The 21,362-nt window shown below is 39.5% G+C and overlaps 2 protein-coding genes across 3 annotated transcripts; both read left to right on the plus strand.

Moving 5' to 3' along the window:
* Positions 1-4,431: 4,431 nt before the first annotated feature.
* On the plus strand, positions 4,432-11,318 carry LOC146372506 (potassium voltage-gated channel subfamily V member 2-like). Its single transcript, XM_084954427.1, has 2 exons — positions 4,432-5,782; positions 6,674-11,318. The coding sequence occupies exons 1-2, from the start codon at positions 4,517-4,519 to the stop codon at positions 6,953-6,955; spliced, it is 1,548 nt and encodes a 515-aa protein (XP_084810553.1). The 5' UTR covers positions 4,432-4,516; the 3' UTR covers positions 6,956-11,318.
* Positions 11,319-11,514: 196 nt separating this feature from the next.
* LOC146372507 (N-acetyllactosaminide beta-1,3-N-acetylglucosaminyltransferase 3-like) lies at positions 11,515-19,411 on the plus strand. Of its 2 annotated transcripts, none has more exons than XM_084954430.1 (3): positions 11,515-11,647; positions 13,144-13,255; positions 14,347-19,411. In XM_084954430.1, the coding sequence occupies exons 2-3, from the start codon at positions 13,242-13,244 to the stop codon at positions 15,497-15,499; spliced, it is 1,167 nt and encodes a 388-aa protein (XP_084810556.1). In that variant the 5' UTR covers positions 11,515-11,647; positions 13,144-13,241; the 3' UTR covers positions 15,500-19,411. The 2 variants fall into 2 exon arrangements, with proteins under 2 accessions (XP_084810556.1, XP_084810557.1); XM_084954431.1 differs by having other exon boundaries at positions 13,167-13,255.
* The last annotated feature ends 1,951 nt before the right edge of the window (positions 19,412-21,362 follow it).

Genomic DNA, 21,362 nt, shown 5'->3' on the forward strand with positions numbered 1-21,362 from the left:
CTGTATTTGTGCATTTATGTTTGCCTCTTTTAACTATACACTCGCTGGCCACTTCATTAGTTACACCTAGCTAGTACCGACTTGGACCACTTTTTGCTTTCAGAACTGCTTTAATTCTTCATGGCACAGATTCAACAAGGTGCTGGAAACTTTCCTCAGATTTTGATCCATGTTGATACAACAGCATCACACAGTTTGTGCACATCCCAAGAAGCTACAACATAAGAAGCAACAATACTCGGGTAGGCTTTGGTGTTGTAAATGATGCTCAGTTGGGACTAAGGTGTCCAATGTGTGCCAGGAAGGTCTGCCTCACACCATTACACCAAAACCACCAGCCTAAACTGGTGATACAGAGCAGGATGGATCTATGCTTTTGTTTTGTTCACACTAAAGTGACTCTACCAACTGCATTTTGCAGCAGAAATAGAAACTATAGATAAAGCACAATAGCCTCAATTTCCTGTTATTGACTCATAGGAGTGGCATCCTGGATGACTGTTTCCATCCCAGCAGCTTGAAGCAGTCTGATTATTTTCCCCTGACCTCTGGCATTAGCAAACATTCTCAGAGAACTGCCGCTCAATGGACGTTTTCTCTTTATTTGGGCCATCCTCTGTAAACCCTAGAGCTGATTTTGTGGGAAAACCACAGCAGATCAGCATCTTCCCCGTTCTCACGCTCAGTCTGAACTTCGGCAGCTCATCTTTAGCATGCCAAACATGAGTGGAAATGGCTGCTGTCTTAAATGTCGCTCTTACCGTTCACTCATGCAGCATGCAGCATGTTCTGCCTTATTAACTGGCAGTAACTGAAAATATAATAATTGTTGGTGTCTAATGTCCGTAACATTACAACAAGGTGCATTTTAGCAAAATGAGGCTTGTGATGTCACAGACATTATGTATAAATTAGAGATGGAATCAACACTTCACAATCATTCATAAAATCTCGTTGTAGTTTCTTATTACACACTTGAAAAAAACTGATTTTTGCCTCCAGCTTTAAGAGTTTTTCTCGATTTTAATGAGGTCAGATGTTGAGTTGCTCTTTCAGTAATTCCAGCATGTATCAAGACTGTAAAACATGACTTGACTTAAATTGTATTTATAAAGAATATCTATATAAAAAAGAAAGAAATGCTGTACAAAAATTAGAATGAATAGAGAAAAACAAAGCAAGGGAATAGATAAGAAATAAGTAAAGCACATGTTAGTAGGTGCTAAACAGAAAAAGGCACCGAGGCTAGGATGAGCAAAAATGTGAGTGAGTCATCTTTAGTTTTAGGTCTACAGGACCACATTCTGTAGACATACATCCTGTAGTGGTATACAAACAGGAGGACCTTGAAATCAATTTTAAACCTCTCTGGAAACCAGTGGAGAGAAGCTAAAACAGATACGATATGATCTCTTTATTCGGGCGCATGTGAGAGGCCTAGCAGTAATATTTTGAGATGGGGGACAGAGACTGACAGGAACCAGTGTAAAATGAACTGAGCGTGAGTCATTCTGAAATCTTAAGGCTTAATTATGTAAATAAAAAAAACCCTTTGATGGAACTGTTTCTATTTTATCTTCATCCAGCTGAAGAGGCTCACGCCATTCCAGGTCTTGCAGAAAGTATTGTGAAGTGATGTCGCTTATGAAACATTGTTACCTTAGTGAAATTGTATGTTTCAAGCTTCTGGTTGGCCAGCACATCAAACACACCTGTCAGTACGTTTAGAAACATCATCACTCACGGCACCACTACCAACTCCATGTTTCCAGTTTGTGTTATGTTTGCAGTATTCCGATAAAGCTGCCCAATCCCCCTCTGTCCCTCGCAGATTTCATCTTATGATCAGTTCACTGAAGTGAGATAAGTAGGTTAGCAGGAGAAGATCACGCTTAGTTAATTAAGCTGAGAGATTACTCTGTGTCACAGTGAGTGGTAGAGAGTGCAGAGGCAAAACAGAATAGCTTGGTAGTGTCTCTTTAATATGAGGGATTTATTAGAAGTCAGTATTTTAAAACTATTCTTTAAGTGTCTGTGAAGTGAGGACAGCAGTTCCTGCAGCTCTGATGTAGGATTTCAGGTCCTCAGCAGTTTGTGTAATCTCATTTTTATAGCCACCTCAACACAACACAGCACATAAGCCATCAATCTAGGGCAACACCCAGCTGTTTTTTTGTGTGTGTGTGGTTTAGCACAGGTATAAAACAGCTGGGTGTGTTTTTTCAGATAGCCAAGTGAACTATTCACCAATGGATTACATTTTACACAATCTGTCTCACACAGATACAGGATTTACACACCCTTTTTTATCTAACCAACGAGTGTGTGTTGGTAGCAACACAGCTGTCTCATGACAAATGTAGAAGAGACTTATTCCTAGTGTAGTCAAAGCATGTTTTAAGTTTCACATCCACTTACATTCATAAATAATTTACTAAGTCAGTGAACTAGTTTAAACCTCATCAGTGTAGCATGCAGAGGATGTAACCACCCACAGTCTGTCCTGATAACCGTGCTGCATTGTGTGGCTCCTCACAGGGGGTCATTGAATTGTTGGGTTTTCTCTGTATTTTTGTAGGGTCTTTACTTTACAATATAAAGCACCCTGAGTCAACCGTAGTTGTGCTTTGGTGCCATACAAATAGAACTGATAGCTTCTTCTTTGCATTATAGAGCTTTAACCTGTATCTGAATGGCACTATGAACTGTGTTCACAGACAGTAATCTCTCTCTTTTAATGCAATGCCACCTGAGGGCCCAAAGATCACAAGTATTAGCCTTGTCCTTTGTGGAGAGAGATTTCTCCAGATTCTCTGGACTTATTGACAAGAGTACGCATGCACTGTAAAAGAGATATTCTCTCTTAATCTGAAATTGCTCTCTGATTTGTTGTTGTTCTTTTTTGCAGATTGGTGAGCCTCTGCTGATATTTGTTTCTGATAAACTCTGCATCTCTAAGATGCTCCTTTTATACCCAGTCATGTTACTGACGTGTTTTTGATTAACCTAATTAGTTACAAAAACTCATCTTTTTAAACTTGCTTTTGGTTGATTTTTATTTTTGTTTTAGCTTCTGTGAAGCACTTTGTGATTTTTGTCTTGAAGGGTGCTATATAAATACAACTTTACTTACTTGTTTTGCAGAAATTGAAGAATTGGACTGTATTTTATTTAGGCTGATAAACCTTGTTGGGTTCAAGACAAAGATACTGAAGTTTTGATGTCAGGGTTAACTCTAAGGTATTTATGTAAAACTCCACATTTCTGCCATCTGTGCTGAAGACTGTAGAGATGACAGTGGACTTCAGGAGACATCCTTCAACACTGCTCCCCCTAACCATATCAGACAGCCCGGTGTCAATTGTGGCGATCTTCAAGTTCTTGGGTACCACCATCTCCCAGGACCTGAAATGGGAGACCAACATCTCCTCCATCCTCAAAAACATCCAGCAGAGGATGTACGTCCTGATACAACTGGGGAAGTACAGTCTTCCACAGGAGCTGCTGATCCAGTTCTACACTGCAGTCATTGAGTCTGTCTTGTGCTCCTCCAACACAGTCTGGTATGGTGCAGCCACTAAACAGGACAGGTGCTGACTGCAGTGGACTGTGCGGGCAGCAGAAAAGATAATCGGCGCCCCCCTGCCCTACATCCAGGATCTGTACCTCTCAAGAACCAGGAAACGGGGAAAATCATCACAGACCCCTCACACCCTGGCCACAGACTTTCTCTACCTGCTGCCCTCTGGCAGACGGTATAGAAGCCTGCAGACCAGGACCACCCGACATAGGAACAGTTTCTTTCCCCTCACCATCTCCCTCTTAAACAGTTGAACTGTCACACTGCTCACACTGCCAGACTGCAACTGCACCTTATGTACATTCTGTAGTATTCATTCCATTTCATTTTATCCTGTATTTTATGTGTATAAAATTTAGATGCTGTGATTTCAATATTAATTTAAAAAAATGACCATTGAGGGTGGCACAGTGGTGCAGTGTTTAGTATTGTTGTCTCACGTCAAGGAGGTTCTGGTTTTACACTTCCTGGTTGGCTGAGGCCTTACTGCGTGGGGTTTGCTTGTTTTCCCCGTACCTGCGTAGGTTCAAAATCCTTAAAGCAACTTTGTTTACTAATCCTGCCCTCCATGCCCCTCCCTCCTAAATATACAACTACTTAAGGGAACTTGGAAGGGTCCCAATGAGATTAAATGGATAAAATCCCTGCTGCTTGTCCTGATCTTCTGGTCGTAAAGTCCAATGTGTTGTCTTTGCTGTAACAGACACACAGAGGAAATTCCTTCTGTCCCCTGACTTCCAGGAGTCACCATATCAGCCACAGCTGAGCCATCAAACAGGAAAACCCCGTTTTCCCTGGGATGTCAGAAGTGGCTGCAGGATCAGATATTCGTGGATTTACCATGTGTTGATTACATCCCTTTCTCAGAGTCTTTCTTTTAATGGTTGTTTTCCTCTTTTTGTTCTGTTGCATTTCCTGTCTTGGACCACAGCTGATATGGCTTGCTCAGAGAACGCTCAGCTGCAAACATGTTTGCAGAGCTCCTGCTATAGTGTCAGCTCTCTCTCAAAGTGCACAAAGGATAATAAAACATTCCCATTTTCTCAGGAAAAAACAGCCAAAGCGTGGAGCTCACTGAAGAATCTGGACTATCCTGGGATTAAAGATGACTGCCCTAAAGGTGAGAAGACACCCAAACCCCAGCAAAACATGAACTTAAATGTAGGAGGGAAAGTGTTTTACATTCCAAGAATGTGTGCAGTTAGGTATCCTAACACTCGAATAGGCTCCTTAGCTCTCTGCCGGGACCTGGCAAAACTCCTCACCCTCTGTGATGACTACTCTGTGTGCAGCAACGAGTTCTTCTTTGACCGGGATCCTGCCTTCTTTCACCACATCTGCCATTTCTATGCAACCGGAGTGCTTTGGATCATAGTGGAAATGTGTCCCATCAGCTTTGAGGAAGAAATTGCATACTGGGGCCTGAGCCTGAAGGACACACAGCTCTGCTGTTGGATGGTGTTTCAGGAGAAGGTAGATGAGCTGAAGGAGAACCTGAAGGTGGAAAGAGAACTAATGGCTGAGGTCGAGGTAAAGTACAATGATGAGTATTTCAAGGACATGATGTTTGGGGACGTTCGGATGACTATGTGGAACATTGTGGAGAATCCGTACTCGTCAACTCTTGCGAAGACTTTCACTCTGCTCTCTAACCTTTTCGTGCTCTTGTCCATCGCTTCAATGTGTCTCAACACTGTGGAAGAACTACAGTCGTACAGAATCGATGACAAAACCTACATGGAGTGGGGAGAGATCGTCACCATTGTGTTCTTCACCTTTGAGTATTTGATTCGTCTCATCACCACTCCTGACATTGTATTATTTTTGAAGGGCGGACTTAACTTTGTGGACATGGTTTCAGTCATGCCTTGTTTTGTCCAGATCATCTTTGAAGCCTTTACTGACTCCGAGGATGTGAGTGCACAGGAAGACCTCAGGGCCATGGCCCGGGTCAGTAAGCTCAGCCACGTCCTCAAAATTGTCAAGTTGCTGCGGATCTTTCGGATTTTGAAGCTAGCCCGCCACTCGACCGGCATGAGGGCCTTTGCATTTACTCTGCGGAGGTGCTACCAGGAGGCCTATTGCATTTTTCTCTTTATCGCCTTGGGAATCTTCACATTCTCTGCTCTCCTGCATTCAGCAGAAAGGGAAACCGAGGGCTCTCCCATCAGCAGTATCCCGTACGCCTGGTGGTGGGCAGCAGTAAGTATCACTGTCTGTAGCTATAAACTCCACATCTCCACGTCTGCCTTTGACTTTTTCTTTCTAAGCAAACATCTGCCTATTATGTGCGCTAATAAAAGAAAGGTTCAAAGAAATGTGTACTACAGCATCTAAGCCCTAACCCAAACCAGCAGCTTATTTCCTTTTGCAGTCTTTTTTCACCTTTTAGCTTTTGCGTCAAACACCTACCTACTCTTCCCCTGAGCAATAAGTTGAACGTTCTAACACCTACAAGTGTGACTTTCACCTGTTTAGAAATGTAAATACTCTCTAGATCAAGGGTTATTATTCCACTACTTATTAGTCAAACACAGAAATTAATTGATTTTCACAAATGTAACATGCAGTGATCTGTACTTATGTTTGGCTTAAAAAACTAAATTCTTCTCAGCATTTTTTTTAGTCTATTTGCATAAATTTCTTAAATGTCATTTCATGAAAGGCAAACCCTGCCCAAACTGTTTTCTCATAAAGAATTACAAGATGGCGATCCTAACACTGGTCAACGGAAGTGGTCTGCTTTCTGTGCTTTTTCTTAAGTATTTTGACACCTGCTAGAGCCACAAAGAGCCACAAAGAGGCTAGGGTGTAGGTTTTGATGGAAGCAGCAGCCTGATTGTACAGAACTGTCCAATAAAGTTACACATTTTAATGTTTATACTTGCACTGCAGACTTCAGATAATATCTTTGTGTTGCTTTTGAAGTGAAATTAAACAAGTAAGTGTCGATTCAGCAGATATTTTCAAGGCCAGCTGTACTACTTGTTAGTTTAAACTTTTAATTCATTCTTAGAATCAAAAATAACTCTGATTAAAGGAAACATTCCTGGAAACTGAACATAGGATTTTGTTTCCCCTTTTCTCTCTCAGGTCAGTATCTCCACTGTGGGCTACGGGGATGTGGTTCCTGTAACTATCCTGGGCCGCATCGTGGCCTTTGGATGCATTACTTTTGGGATAATCCTCAACGGCATGCCGATTTCTTTCCTGTTTAACAAGTTCTCTGATTACTACAGCAAACTAAAGACCCAAGCTTACAATTCTACCTCAGTCCAGCGCCACTTTCAGCTTAAGAAGAGACTCAAGCGTAAAATGGATGCATGGTTCCATCCCTTTGAAGAAGATGACACCACAGCCCAATCCCCACGCTAAGTGCATCTCATACATGACCACTGTGTACTGTGAACGTGCTGCAGCCTCAAGCTGCCTTCAAAAGTTAAAATGTGGTGCAAAAACCTAGCACATGTAAATGAGGGCAGGAAGAGGAAGTGGAAAGTTTCTTTTTACTGATGCAATTTCTGGCCTGGTAGTTTCACAACTACCACATGCACCACTGTTTCTTTTTCATTGTGTATGCATCTTGTATGTAAGTAATTCATGCGATTGAAAAGGAGCCTGGATGTCCAACCCAGGTTTTTAACCTCAGGTGAATCCATCATGATGCTTATCTTCCACCTGACACCTGTGAATTATAAATAATGAATGCCTGCCAATGACACCTTCTTTTTTAAGTATGTGTCACATGCGACTGCAACATACCAAACAGGGCTAAAAGGGGTTTCTGGTTACCATATAGGTTACACTGTAGATTTCCCGCTAAAGCAAAATTATACTAAGGAATAACGACCCTGACACGATGTTTTGGTGAAGGTCAAATTAAACGTTTCTGGATAAAATGTGAGCAGGTTTTGACATGTGCCAAGAGGAAAATGTATTCTCTTTGTTCCCAAATGACTTGGGATTAATAAAAACAAATGAATACAACAAAACTTGCATCTATTTAGGTTGCAGTATGTTAGCCTCAAAGGTTAAGTAATAAATTACCAACAATTTTTAAAAACTGTCCTTAAAATAGATGTTTATTGAAAGAGAGTTGCATTTTCTATGCAGTTTCTTTACACTCATGTCACTGCTGGCTGCCTGATAAAAGAAAATGTTTATAAAAATAATCTTTTATAAACACTCCACTGTAAAACCTTTTACTCATGAGTCTTCAATGACTCAAAGTCTTTTGTACAAACACATATCTCATGCAAATAATTTAATCAGAGGGGGGGAACGTGTGTATGCATATAATATTTCTATATGGCCTTATCTGAGCTCTGTTCCACGAAATAAAAGGTCATTTTCACATTTAATGTCTGGGGGGAGGACTTCACAACAGTTCCTGTCATTAGACTGGTGCTCCCAGTTCTTCACAGTGTTTACTGTAAACATTTCTATATGTCACTTTTATTTTGCCTTGTGCGTCCTGTGGAAATTCCTTTTTTTTTTTAAGTCTTGATGCATGCTCAATCATAGTAAGTAAAATAGTAAAAGATATAACAACAATGGGCTGTGAGATCAGTTTCAAATGCGTCCTAGCTGTTCCCATACTCCTGACACACAAGGGATCACTAAAGTGCTTAGGCAGCAGTTGTCCTTCTCTCCTGGATACCTTGGAGCTTTCTTTTTGCCAAAGCTGGGAAGGCTTTGAGAAATGTTCAGCTGGGATAACTACATTTACTCAGGGCCTTCTTGATGTGATGTTCTTCTGCTTTCCTGGCCACTCGGTCTGTGGGGATGTAATTTGCTCCGTGTTGTAGTGTCCTGATGACACCCAGTTTGTGCTCCAATGGATGATGAGAGTCAGACTGATTACACTGATCCATGTGTGTTTACAGAACACATCACCTTCTCAACAAAATCCAAGGTGTTCTGGATATGGTGTTTAGAGCTGCCTGCTAACGGATTGAGGATTGAAGCCAGAAACTTTGACATGTTATAGGCAGAGATGGGCAGTAACGCGTTACTGTAATCTGATTACTTTTTTCAAGTAACGAGTAAAGTAAGGGATTACTATTGCAAAAACGGTAATTAGATTACCGTTACTTTCCCGTAGGAACGCTGCATTACTGCGTTACTAAAACCGTGATTTTTTTGCGAGAATGTCTCATGACAGTGACGTAAGCGAGTGCGACGTTAGTGACAACAGCTGTCTGCAGATCAACAATGGATCATATATCGAGTGCAGGAGAGAGTATGAGCGTGCAGCGTTTAAAGCGTGGAAGTACTGACCTTACTTTGAATTTGATTCCATAAAAAGTGACAAAAACATTAGTGTCCGTTGTGCGTGGGAAGAAAACTTCTTTTTACACCGAAAAAAACCCCTAAACAAGCTCCAAGTGCGCAACGTCGTAATGGGAAATTCACAGAGAAACTCGCGGATTCTTCCACTGACCGCTGCGCCACACCTGCACCAGGGTAAACCTCCGCCTACCCTACTCCTGCTTTACAGGTGAAAATAGAGCAACAGGACTGCTAGTCTTTGATTTTATTTACTTTCTGCTGTGTTTTACTTGCATCTATTTGAAAGACTGAGTGTAAACACAAAAAATATTTTATTTTATGTGCTGGAATGTGCAGAAAATAGGTTTAAATGTTAAACTAATTTCTTCAAGTCAGAGAATGGTGCATATAATTTAATTTTTGCTTGATGCATAAAGTTAAAAGATTAAACTGATAAAACAAGTTTAAAAAAGAGACTTTTCCATTTGATTACATTTTGTATGATGGATTATGCAGAAAAAGTAGAATTGGGTTGACAGATCTATCGCTTTATCACCTATTCAGGTTGTAAATCGTGTTTTTAAAAAGTAACTAACTAACTAAGTAACTAAGTAATTAATTACTTTTGAAAATAAGTAATCAGTAAAGTAACGGGATTACTTTTTTGGGGAAGTAATCAGTAATTAGTTACTGATTACTTTTTTCAAGTAACTTGACCAACACTGGTTATAGGTGACCGAGTTGATGATACAGACAATTGGTCTGTATGTAATTGGGGAGATTTAAAGTTGATACTTGCCCATTATATTTAAATGACTTTGATAGTCTGCTGTAGGGGTAAACCCCACTATTCCATAAGATATCACTTCATTTGGTGGAGTGCGCTGTTTAGTATACAGGTCCGAATTCTCCAGCACGTATTCACCCGAGTTGAGATCTGGTGACTAAAAAGCTGCATATCACCTTACAGCCACATATTTTTCCAGATTCGTAGTCAACTGAGCTGTGCATGGTTTCAGTCTTTAAAAGAGATTACACAGCATATTACATCAGGTATTGCAAACTCACACAGAGCATAATACATTCAGTCCTAGCACTGGTGAGTTTTTAATCCATATTTCACAGTGAAATGCAGTTAGTCTAGTAAAATTAAGCTTTAGATTCTTCCCCTTCCCTGTCTTTCGCTTTCATTTCTCCAAATTGCTTTAGTGTCATGACAGCAGAAACTATAACCGCATTTATATTTCCATATACTACAGCAGTATTTTTATGCTATGCTTAACTCAGCACTTTTCACCCTCGACTAAAAAAATGCCAATGCCGATGGCAACTAAACCTTGAGGTTCACGTTCTATGTTTAGTTGTTATGCCTCATGTAAACATGTACATTTCAGTGTAAATATGAACTGAAATATTTGTAATTTTTTCACCCAAGTGCTAAAGGTTGAACACGCGAGGCAAACATGCTCGATCAATTCAAAATTGCAAAATCATTCAATTAAAAATCGTTCAACGTGTGGGGACAGCAAAGTAGGACAGCCTCTGGGATTAAACATAAACTTGAAGGGGAACTTGGGATCAGGTGTTTTCTGTCAGGAATCAGCAGGGAGTGCGAACACTTTTAGTATTCAACTCTTGAAGATGTTTGACTTATCATTGTTGATGCTTGGCAGCGTGGAAAATGAGTTTTAAAATGTACAAAAGGTCTTTGAAAGCATTTGGAGTCCTTCTAGCCCCGGTCAAAAAACTGTGTGCAAAATAGAGGAAATTTAAGACCATGAGCGCTTAAACAACGAAGGTCACTGGAAGAGTAATAATGGTCATGGCAGCACTCCAACGAGGAAGAACAGGCTTTCAGAAAGAACTTCCTTTTATTTTGGTTGAAATTTACACAGAAGCATGCCTGAAAAGTGTTGTATAGACAGCAAAAACCAAAATGGAAAGATGAAGAAATATTTTCACGATAAATCTGAAAGGGATTAAAAAGCTTTTGAAGACAAAGTGCAGGGAAATATTTAAATCTCAAGGCCAAGCCCAACCATACACAGTATGACATGGGGGGTGAAATGCTTGTAGCTGTGCAATGCCCGACCATTTGGTTGAAAAGGAAGCTCAAATCTTTAACTGGATAATGTGATCTTTCGTAAATTCTGCTAAAGGATTTCCTTAGACTGCGTTGTGTAAAATGCTACTAGTGGATATATAAATGGTGAATACCTCAATCACCCAAGCACTTTTTCTAAGTACTTTCTATCAAACATCCACAGGCATTCACAAACCAGTGGATTCAGTATCTTATCCAAGGATACTTTAACATGCAGACCAGAGCAGCCAGGAATTAAACCACCAACCTTCTGATTAGTTGATGACGTGCTCCACCTCCTACAGCTACAGCTACCCTAATAGGGAATAACCTTTACTTTTAAGATTTTATTATTAGGTAATCATCAGTAGTACATTTTATTTAAGCAGCGTCTTAATGATATTGTAATACTTATAATACTTCATTTAAAGTATTATAATATCACATATCCTATAATAATCACAAGTAATATTATTTCTATAGATATTTGTTATTAATCAACAGTCAAAGTAATTGAAATTGTGAAAGAAAATTGTCATAGCGGGATGATCGCAGATCGTTACCGACAGGCAATAGATGAGGAGATGACGCACGGGGCGGACAGAACAACGCCCTGCAGTGCAGGGACCTGAGCTTTTCAGCTACCGGATTCTGGATTTACTATTAGTCTGACTTCACTACAGACACGGGAGAGGGGCGATCTTCTTAAACTTGTAAGTACTGTACACAGCAGCTTCGCGAAGTGCTGTCTCTGTGCCCGTGCGCGTCCTGGAAATTATAACTCTCGAATAAAGTTTCCGTAAAGTAACCGGATCTGGCATAGGGAGCATCACATGTTTAGTTTGTACTCTATATTACTGGCTATAATAACACAGTTTCCTGAGAAATTACGCATAGACGACAAATGCTGTTTAAAAAAATTTTCTTTTGGAGTGTCGCTTTTTAAAATCTCTTATTTTATGAATCTTAACTGTCCCCTAGATTAGTTTACAATACTTTAGGCATGACTCGCTATATGAGAACTCGACGAAAGCTAAATATAAATGTCTTCTGATGCTTCAGCCATGCGCTGCGTGTAACTCTGCTTACTCTGCTTATATTCAACAATATGACACTATTTAAAAAAAAAAAAAAAAAAAAAAAAAATCAAAAAATGGACTTAAATGTTCACCAATGCTTCTTTTAATCTCCTGATGGTTTAGAAAAATTACATTTGTTTAATACGCCTTCTGTGTGATGGAGCTGGCAGATATTAACCCACTAAATGGCACCATCTTAAAACAAACTGGAGAACAGAGACAACAAAGACCAAACAACAAAAATAAAATATAATATTTGGCAAAAAAATTACAGCCTGTGGCTACTGATGCTTGGATGACAATACACTATGAAAGGATTTAATAAGAAATATATATATAATAACCATTGGACTTGCAGATTAAAAAGTAAATAGGCATATCCTCTAAATCTCTTCAAATGACTGTTGTACCTGAGAATAGTCTGGACATGTTCAAGACTGAAAGGAACTCTTATTGTCTGAAAGTAGAAACACCACAAAGTAAAAACCACATTACAAGTGAAAGTCTTAACCAGAAAAGTGTACTTAAAACCTGTGCAATCATGCTCTACCTTGTCCAGAAGACTCTAATTTGAATGCTGTTTATCATTTTGCTTTTTACAAAACTAGCCTTCTGTATTCGTGAGTCTGCACAGTATGTAACTGGTTAACAATTGTCCTTTGTATTGTAACAGGAAATGAGGATATTTGTTTAAAATTTTGATAGAACAGTAGCAGTATAATGTCCTCGTAAGTAGAAATCAGGCCCATGTTGAGCAAAATTGAGTATTTTGGTCTAAATAACCCAAAATGTGATGTCCACATACGTGGACGCCAGGTCCTAGGAGGTTAATAACAACATAAAGCAATCTGCCGCAGCTGTCCTACCGCACTAACATGCTTAAGGATTGCTGAACACTGTTACACTGCACATTTTGAGTTTTATTGCTGTCAGATTTGCATTTAAAAAACACACAAAAGCCTGTGTGGACCGGGAACTTCCTTTTCTTTCTTTCTTTTTCCCCCCTTAATGCTTCTTTCGAAATGACTGTGTGGTTTTATTACTCAATGTCAGACACAGCCTATGTAACATATTCCATCCATTCTGAGGACACAAAACAACATTTGATTTATTTTTATTTTGTGTGACAGCATCCCGTGTGTGGATTTTTCAGGCACATGTCCAGCTGCCTCATGTCTGCTCTGAAGCTCAGTCTCCTCACTCCTGCTGGCTTGTCACTCTGAGAGTCATGTCGTGGTACAGGTGAGTTTGCATTCCTGTTGCCCAAGTGTTTTTGTATGTTTTTTCGTGGGAGGGTGTTGCCTTCATTTCAAATTAAAACCAAAATGTTAGTTTTGCATAAGTGTAAAGCCACATCCCATGAGGTGTCAGGGCTACAGCAAAGAATTTGGTAATTAAAATGATGCTTCAGTCTTTTGCAAAACAAACATCACCTGTACTGTAAAAAGGATGTGTGAAAAACATATGCTGTTACATGCGTGTCGCATTTTGTGTGCATGCACAAAAATTTTCAACGCAACACATGTTCTGTTTAATTTAAAACAGGAAGATGAATGCTTTGAATGGTCAACCCATGTGCACCACACAGTCTACCATTAAGGCACCAGCATTAGCTCTGTTGGAAGGAATATAACACCCATTGCTGCGTTTTAAGCTGTTTGAGGATTGATTTTAACAGGTGAAACCTCAGTGGAGATCTCAGCCTGCAAACACGATCACACCAAAGTGACACAACCCTTACTGATACAGTATCACATTACAAGACAAGACAAAGGCAACATTATAATAAGGCCCATTGTAACGATCACTGAGCTAACACTGGTACGTGATCATTCTAGAGTTAAAGTGCACTCTGTCCTCATGTTTCAGGAAATCACAAGTTTACTCTTAAAACCACATTCAGAGCGAAGGATCATATTCTGAAAAATAATTTCACCTTATGCCTATGCCACAGATATAGAGAGCAATTGTAACATACACACAAGTCAACAAGTGTTTAAAAACCACCGTATTGTTAGCTAATAAAGGGAACATAGGTCTTAAAGTGGCCAGCAATACTCTGACAAAACAAATTGCAAGTTCCCTGCAAGTTATGCCCTTGTCAGTACAATGTATGCTACAGTTGCGGGTTTAACTACATCACTCTAAAGGAACTTTCAAGAAGAATGCGAGGGTCTTATGCACTGCACAAGTAGTACGTAAATCTATAAGGCTTTGGCTCACATCTTTGTGTTCACTGCATGCTTGTACTTGCTTCTACTCAATAACTTCCATGGTTAGTCTAGTTTCATTCTGATCTTAATCAATCTCTGTCTTTTGTCTTGTCGCTACAGAGTTTTGAAGATGAAAACCATCAGGGCAAGAAATGTATTGATGGTGGTAGCACTCGGGCTTTTGCTCCTTCACCTTTGCAAAGATTTTGTTGACCATAAAACTATAAGTTTCCACGTAGATGTTAGAGAGGACCACAGCCGACTGACGCAAAACACCAAAAACAGCACATATGTATTCTCATGGCCAAAATGTCAACAAAACACATCTGCTGCCAACATCACTGAGTTCAACTCTTTGCCTAATTCTATCAAGGATTTCCTCTACTATCGCCACTGTCGCCACTTCCCCATGCTACTGGACGTTCCGGACAAATGTGGAGGAGCTGATAAATCTGGAGAAGTCTTTCTTCTTCTGGTCATTAAAAGCTCTCCGGGGAACTACGAACGCAGAGAGGTGCTGCGCAAAACGTGGGGTGAAGAGAGGTTACACAACGGTGTGTGGATTCGACGGATCTTCATCTCAGGAACGACAGAGAACGGGTTTGAGAAGGAAAGGCTGAACAAGCTCCTGGAGCTGGAGCAACAGGAGCACAACGACATCCTCCAATGGGATTTCAGTGACACGTTTTACAACCTTACATTGAAACAGATACTCTTCCTTGAATGGATGGAAAGGAACTGTCCCAATGCTCACTTCCTGTTGAATGGTGATGACGACGTCTTTGCCAACACAGACAACATGGTCGAGTATCTGCAAAGCCTCAAGGACAATGACGGAAGCCAGCACCTCTTTACTGGCCATCTGATCCAAAATGTGGGCCCTATTAGATCACCAAACAGCAAGTACTATATTCCTGTTCAGGTGCAGGAGTCAAACTCGTACCCTCCTTATTGTGGTGGCGGGGGCTTCCTCCTCTCTGGCTATACAGCTTCAGTCATTTACAATATGTCCCAGTCTATTACCATTCTTCCCATTGATGATGTTTACATGGGGATGTGTCTGGCCAAGGCAGGACTTGGCCCCACTTCCCACATGGGCGTCAAGACAGCAGGACAACACGTTCCATCCCACAGTATAGACCAATACCATCCTTGCTTTTATAAAGAGGTTTTACTTGTGCACAGATTCCTTCCAGCTCAGATGTATCTAATGTGGCACAGAGTACACGATCCAAATCTAAGATGTGGTCTCTCCAGCCAAAAACATTTGTAGCACCAAACTTTAACTTCTAGGCAATAATAGAGCTTAGTGATGTTCCAGTTCCTCCTGCTTCCAGCTCAAATGAACATGTAAGTGTTTGTTTCACATACTGTAAGGAGAAAAAACTTTTGCTGGACAGAAGGGACTAAATGAGTTGACAACATTTGAACAGGCAGGACTGGCTGTTGCGTTACAATACAATACATTATATTTTGTCTTTGTCTCACCAAATCTTGTACCTTTCTGTACCAGATTGTCTAATGTTACTTAGTAGGTACTATACTGGTTGAATTGCTAGATTTTGCTTTTGCTTGAAATGCCCACTTACTGCACAGAAAGAATGAATGTGAATTTTAAGTAGCCATCAAGTGTAAAGTTACGCCTCATTTTGAGAATTCTCATTGGAAAATGAGTCCACATTTAAAGTCATTGGGTCTGATTTTCTATATTTTAGTATCACATAAAGTTCAGCATAGCTACAGCTGATACAGACTAATAAAGGCTACCTTGTCCTGAGATTAAGGACATGAAAAATGGCCAAGAATTGAAAAGTTGGCTCTATATTGCATAATTTACTGAATTTCTATCACGTAGAAAATGAGCCAGGTGTAAGGAGAGTTACCAAGTTAATGTTAGCTACCTGTAAATCAAACGTGAATTTTAAGAGCTGATTGTAATATTTAATTCATACTTTCTGTTGGATTTTTTCTGTATGTCGCGTGCCAGCCTGTGTGAAAATCATGAACAGATGATTTTTGTTCTGGTTGATGACATATAATCAACCAATTCAAATGTAAAGCATTGCGGAGTACTATGGTTCATCTGTATGGGTCTTTTCATGCTACGATTGTATGTAGGAAAGTACATTTTGCGGGTTAAATTGGTTATAAGAGCTGGGTATTTATTTACAATAAAATACAGCAATGATATGAAAACATTTTATTTATGTATTATTTTTCTGCACAAAGTTTCAAAGTGCTTGAAATATACTGAGACTTCTCCAAAAATAAATAAATAATTTAAATAAAACAGGACAAATAACAATGCAATTCATCACCTAAAAAGAACGATTGAACTCATGTTTGAGTTGGTTTGATATTTTAAGTACTACATTTGGTAAATTTTACACTGCAGTTTAATTGTACCTGTAAACTTCTGAACAATGCCCAGCTCTAGATCTGATGCTTGTGTTGCCGCAGATATCATCCAAAATAATTTCTCAGGGTTTCTTAAGAATAAAAGGTGTAATATATATATTTTTTTTTTATCTTCTTAATCCTCTTTGTTCTGTTAAGCTTTCTTTATTTTGTTTGTTTCTACTACTGGGTGTCGGTAAAAGCCGTTACAAGTAGTTCCCAGTAGGCAATCCAATGCAGGATCACTGTTTCATTAAGAATCAATATCTGTTGTTGCAGATTCAGTATGTTGAATTGAGTATATGGACAAATGTTCAAATCTGTTTGGGTTTAATGCTGCTAAGTAAGGGGCTATATGTTGTACAGTTAAACAGCTTTAAATGGTAACTGTGAACTGCATACACTGGCAGTACACAATCTTCTTCTTTTAAATAAGATGTACGCATAATGTCCTTGGACCTTTTTTGTTTGGGTGTACCTGCGCAAGACATTTTGGAGGATTATTTTGTAATAAACATTGGGATAAATATTTATAAGCTGCCTTGGATTTTGTTCATGTCTGTAAAAATTTTTTTTATATAATTCTAACCTTACTTAACACCAGGTGGAGGAATGTGAGGAGACTGTTTGGGTCCGTTTTAAATTTTTTAGGTTTTTTAAAAGATGTTAAGAATTAAATTAAGGGAGGATGAAAGCCAACATAACAGACAAAGCAACGCTAACTGAACGCAACGCCTACAAGGCTTGTTTTTTTTCCCTCTCAGGGGAAGAGGTGGGCTGGCAGTTACTGTGCCCTTTTTTCAGTCTTTAACTCAGCACCTGCTTTGCATTGCCCAATCAGTGTTTAGTATTTAAGGACCAGCAGGTTCTCACACTGCTGGCATGTCTTTAATGGCAAATAGGCTACTTTAATAACTGTTCAAATAGTTACTTGCATTTTCTCGGGTAGACTGAAGAGGATAGCTGGTATTGCTAATCTGATTCAAACACTCTATGGAAATGACAGCATGGACAAGGACTTCCTTGTTGGATAACTGCCTGCCTGTTTGCTGCCCCTCCAAATCTCATGTACCAGAAAATAGCAAGTTGTATAAAAGTCAGTCGTCTGGAAAAAGTGTTAAAGTGTGTATCATTAACAAGAACTCTTTAGCATGTTCCAAAGGCAAAAAAGCACCACATCAGCCATTTTTGAATGCCCAAACAGCCATACTTGCTAAGAAGCAAAACAAACCCTTTTTTAAAATTATTTTTCAACTTCCGTCACTTCCGAGATCTAACATTTGAATTGCGAGGTACGAAGAAACCACAATTTGTCACACAGCACTCCAGTCACATGCTGTGTCCCATCAGCATCTTTTCAGACTTGTATTTTATCAGTTCTGCTATGATCTGAATGTGTGCATTTGAACTTCTTCCTGCAGAAAGTAAGAACATGAGCAGCATTTCCCAACTGTTTCATGCATAGAAGTAAAACTTGCATCAGCTGTCTGTGCAACAGCGAGAGCTTCACTTGCCACAGGCAGTGTTGATGAGGGTTTGCTAGGTGACTCCACCTCCAGGACATCTTTTCCTATTTAAATATGGGGTGGCTCCTTTATTAGTCAGTGTTGAAGTCACTGTATCAGATAAATTTGTTTGCTCTGAGAAAATGGAGAGGTAGCATTTTGAAAATTCATTTGATTCCAGGTTATCTGTGGCTTCGAGTGCAGGACACACTGTACAATAATCAAAACATCAAAAGGCAACTGGAACATAAACCATTTCAACTCCTTGAATTGGAGTGTTTGTATGTCAGGAGGAAGCCTCACTCATCATCGGTACTAAACCCACGAGGGGGCCCTGGCAACTGACCCCGCCCCGCCACACATACTCCTTTGTACAATGTTTTTTTTCTATCGCCACTATACTTGCACGTTGGGGTTCATTATCTTGCTCTTTGAGACAATGATATGTAGTCAGGAAAAGCTGGTCTGATAAGTATAACACCAGTCTACTTCCTGAAACACAGTCCTCCTGCGTACATAGTACATATTGTGCTTCTGTAGATTAGTAGACTGGTTGTTGGTTCAGTGTATAACTAAGTGCCTCGTGTAAAAGTCAGATAAGTCACCCACACACAGAATAAAGTGCGTCATGAAAATGTTTGTGATTAGATAAATGAGGTCTCTAGTAAAATTAGATTGCATTTTCTATTTCCTTCTATTATCTTCTTCCTCGTTTACCTTTAAAGAATAAAGATAAAAGGGCCTCTTTATTCTTTGCAAGATAATATGATTTTACAAAAGCTTGAGATTTGCAGCATTTGTTAAGTTCCCGCCACAACAATTCAGTCAACTTGAAGTGCATGGTGTTGCAATGGTTCAGCTAGACTTTGACTGAATCATTGCAATGCCTTGATTTTTGTTTTTCAGACATGTGGTTATGGATTTGCTTAGGATCATTGTGATGTTGCACGACACAATTTCAATCAAGCTCTTGTTATCAGACAGTGGCCTCACATTTGACTCTAAAATAACTTGGTATAAAAGGAGTTCATGTTCACCTCAGTGTCTGCAAGGTGCCCAGGTCCTGTGGCTGGAAAGCAAGCCCTAATCATCACCTCCCCACCCCTGTGCTGACAGGTGGTAAGAGGTGTTTGTGTTGATGTGCTGGTTTTGTCCAAAGTGGTGTTGTCCATTATGTCCAAACATTTCCACTTTGGCCTCGTCTCTCCAAAGGACACTGCTCCAGAAGTCTTTGTGTAATATGTCTTACACTGTTGTTCATTTGAGGAGGAGAATCTGGTTGGAACCAGGTGTGTTGTACTGAGTTTTATTATCATATTTAAAACCTTAAATTAAAGAAACAATGTAGTTTCTTTATCTTACGATCGCACAAGCAATGTCACACCTATTCTGCCATACTGGATCTTGATCTATATATTCTTCTCTAATGCTCATGAAATAACTAAAATGTGGAAATGGATTAATCAAACCGTCATGGTCCTGGGCCTCTGAACCAGTATTTTCAGTTTGTTCCATTTTTCTTGGATTTAAGAAATTATATTCTCTTTCCTAGAGCTTCTCAGTTCATTAGTTTCTTTATCTGTTCCCTGTGTCTGGGTCTCCCTCCCTGCGTTTGTTTCCTTCTTTTAATTTTATAGTCCCTTATCCCCTGTGTGTTATGCTATGCTTTGCCTTCCTCGGTTCATTGGTGGATTTAGTTCACTTGTGTGTTTTCCATCTCACTGATTACCCAGGGTATATTTTAGCTCTCTGTCTCCTCTTGTCATTTGTCGCAAACTCCATCATGTTGAATGTCTGCCTCGTGTTTCAGTCTCCTAGTTGATTATTACTTCCGTTCCCAGTTTCCTCCTTGTCTCCTAGTCTGTAGTTTTCCTTTAAGCAATAAAGCTGCTCTTGAGTTCAGTTCTGCCTCCGAGTCCTGCATACTCGCTCCACAAACAGTTTTAAATGACACAAATGTGAAAACATTAGAAACATTTTTTTTTATTACGGTGGAAAAACAGTCCATATAAACGTAACGCAAAAAGTAAGGAAATCTGCTATTCAGTCTTGTTTGGTGTCCTAATTTCACACACGATTTTTACAAATCAACCATTTCAGAGTATTGAGCAAAAAGAATGGTATAAAGGAAACACCAACATGGCAACAAAACAAGCTCTGAAAGTCATTTTAATTTGAACCAAAAACAACTGTCAGGGCTCTGTGTGCGGGCAGGTGGAAATGTGGATCCAAATGCAGGACTCCGAGACAAAATGTAACTGAAAACCACAGACAGCTTTTATTGCTGGCATGAAACAAAAACAGGAACACACAGGCAGGATCTGAGGGTACAACGCGACACTGAGCACAGGAAAACACAGGGCTAATATACACAGGGTGGTAATCAGGGAATGGACAACAGGAGGGAGACACAGCTGGGAGAAATGGGACTAACGAGACAGGGGAGCAGTAGAACTAAACACACTCACATGAGACACAGACCTTCACAATAAAACAGGAAACAAGAATCGACTAAACAAAGACGCAGACAGAATACAACGCATGGAACTCAAACAACACATGAAACAACAAATCCTTAAACACGGATAAACAGAAACATGAAACTCTAATAATAATCATCACCACCACCACCACAAACACTACAAGAGAATAAAAAAACAAAAAACAATCCATAATGCAAAACATAACAACTCAAAATACTGGGTCAAACCGCCCCAGAACCGTGACAACCACAGCACTTTGGACAGTATGTGAATGAAAAAACAAACAAATAAATACAAAATTTTTATACAAAATGTCTCAACTTTTATTTTCATTAACAATTACAGCACTGACAGTTTGGTTTAATGTGGCTTTTTCCTGCATCTAAGTGGGCACCTGCCTGTGCTGGTTCAGCTTGTTTGAGCTTTCCTTATTTAAAAACAGCCAAATACTTTATACATAAACTTTCAAGTTTAATTTCAGTATTTCAATATTTTCATCTTTTACAAATCAAACAATCAGCTAAACTTGAAAACCATCAGCAAAACAAGCAGAAGATTAGTACAAAAAAATAAATAAATAAAAATCAGTGCAGTCCCAAACAGTCATTAACCCTCTAAGACCCAGCATATCAAAAAATAGCGAGAAAACTAAGATTTTTTGGAACTGAGATGTTTATTAACCCTGATGACAAAATCCATAACAATTCTTTTGCTATATTGTGTTGTGTTTGATATATTTTTATTATTACAT

The sequence above is a fragment of the Perissodus microlepis genome, chromosome 15 (genome assembly GCF_051167445.1).
Source record: "Perissodus microlepis isolate ML-2025 ecotype Zambia chromosome 15, ASM5116744v1, whole genome shotgun sequence".
NCBI classification, from domain to species: domain Eukaryota; kingdom Metazoa; phylum Chordata; class Actinopteri; order Cichliformes; family Cichlidae; genus Perissodus; species Perissodus microlepis.

What these genes read in the sequence shown, in the direction of transcription:
- LOC146372506 (XM_084954427.1), top strand. Translation starts at nt 4,517, where the DNA reads ATGGCTTGCTCAGAGAACGCTCAGCTGCAAACATGTTTGCAGAGCTCC. An exon ending in ACGCCTGGTGGTGGGCAGCA is followed by an intron (nt 5,783 to 6,673) that starts GTAAGTATCACT and finishes TTTCTCTCTCAG; the next exon opens with GTCAGTATCTCCACTGTGGG.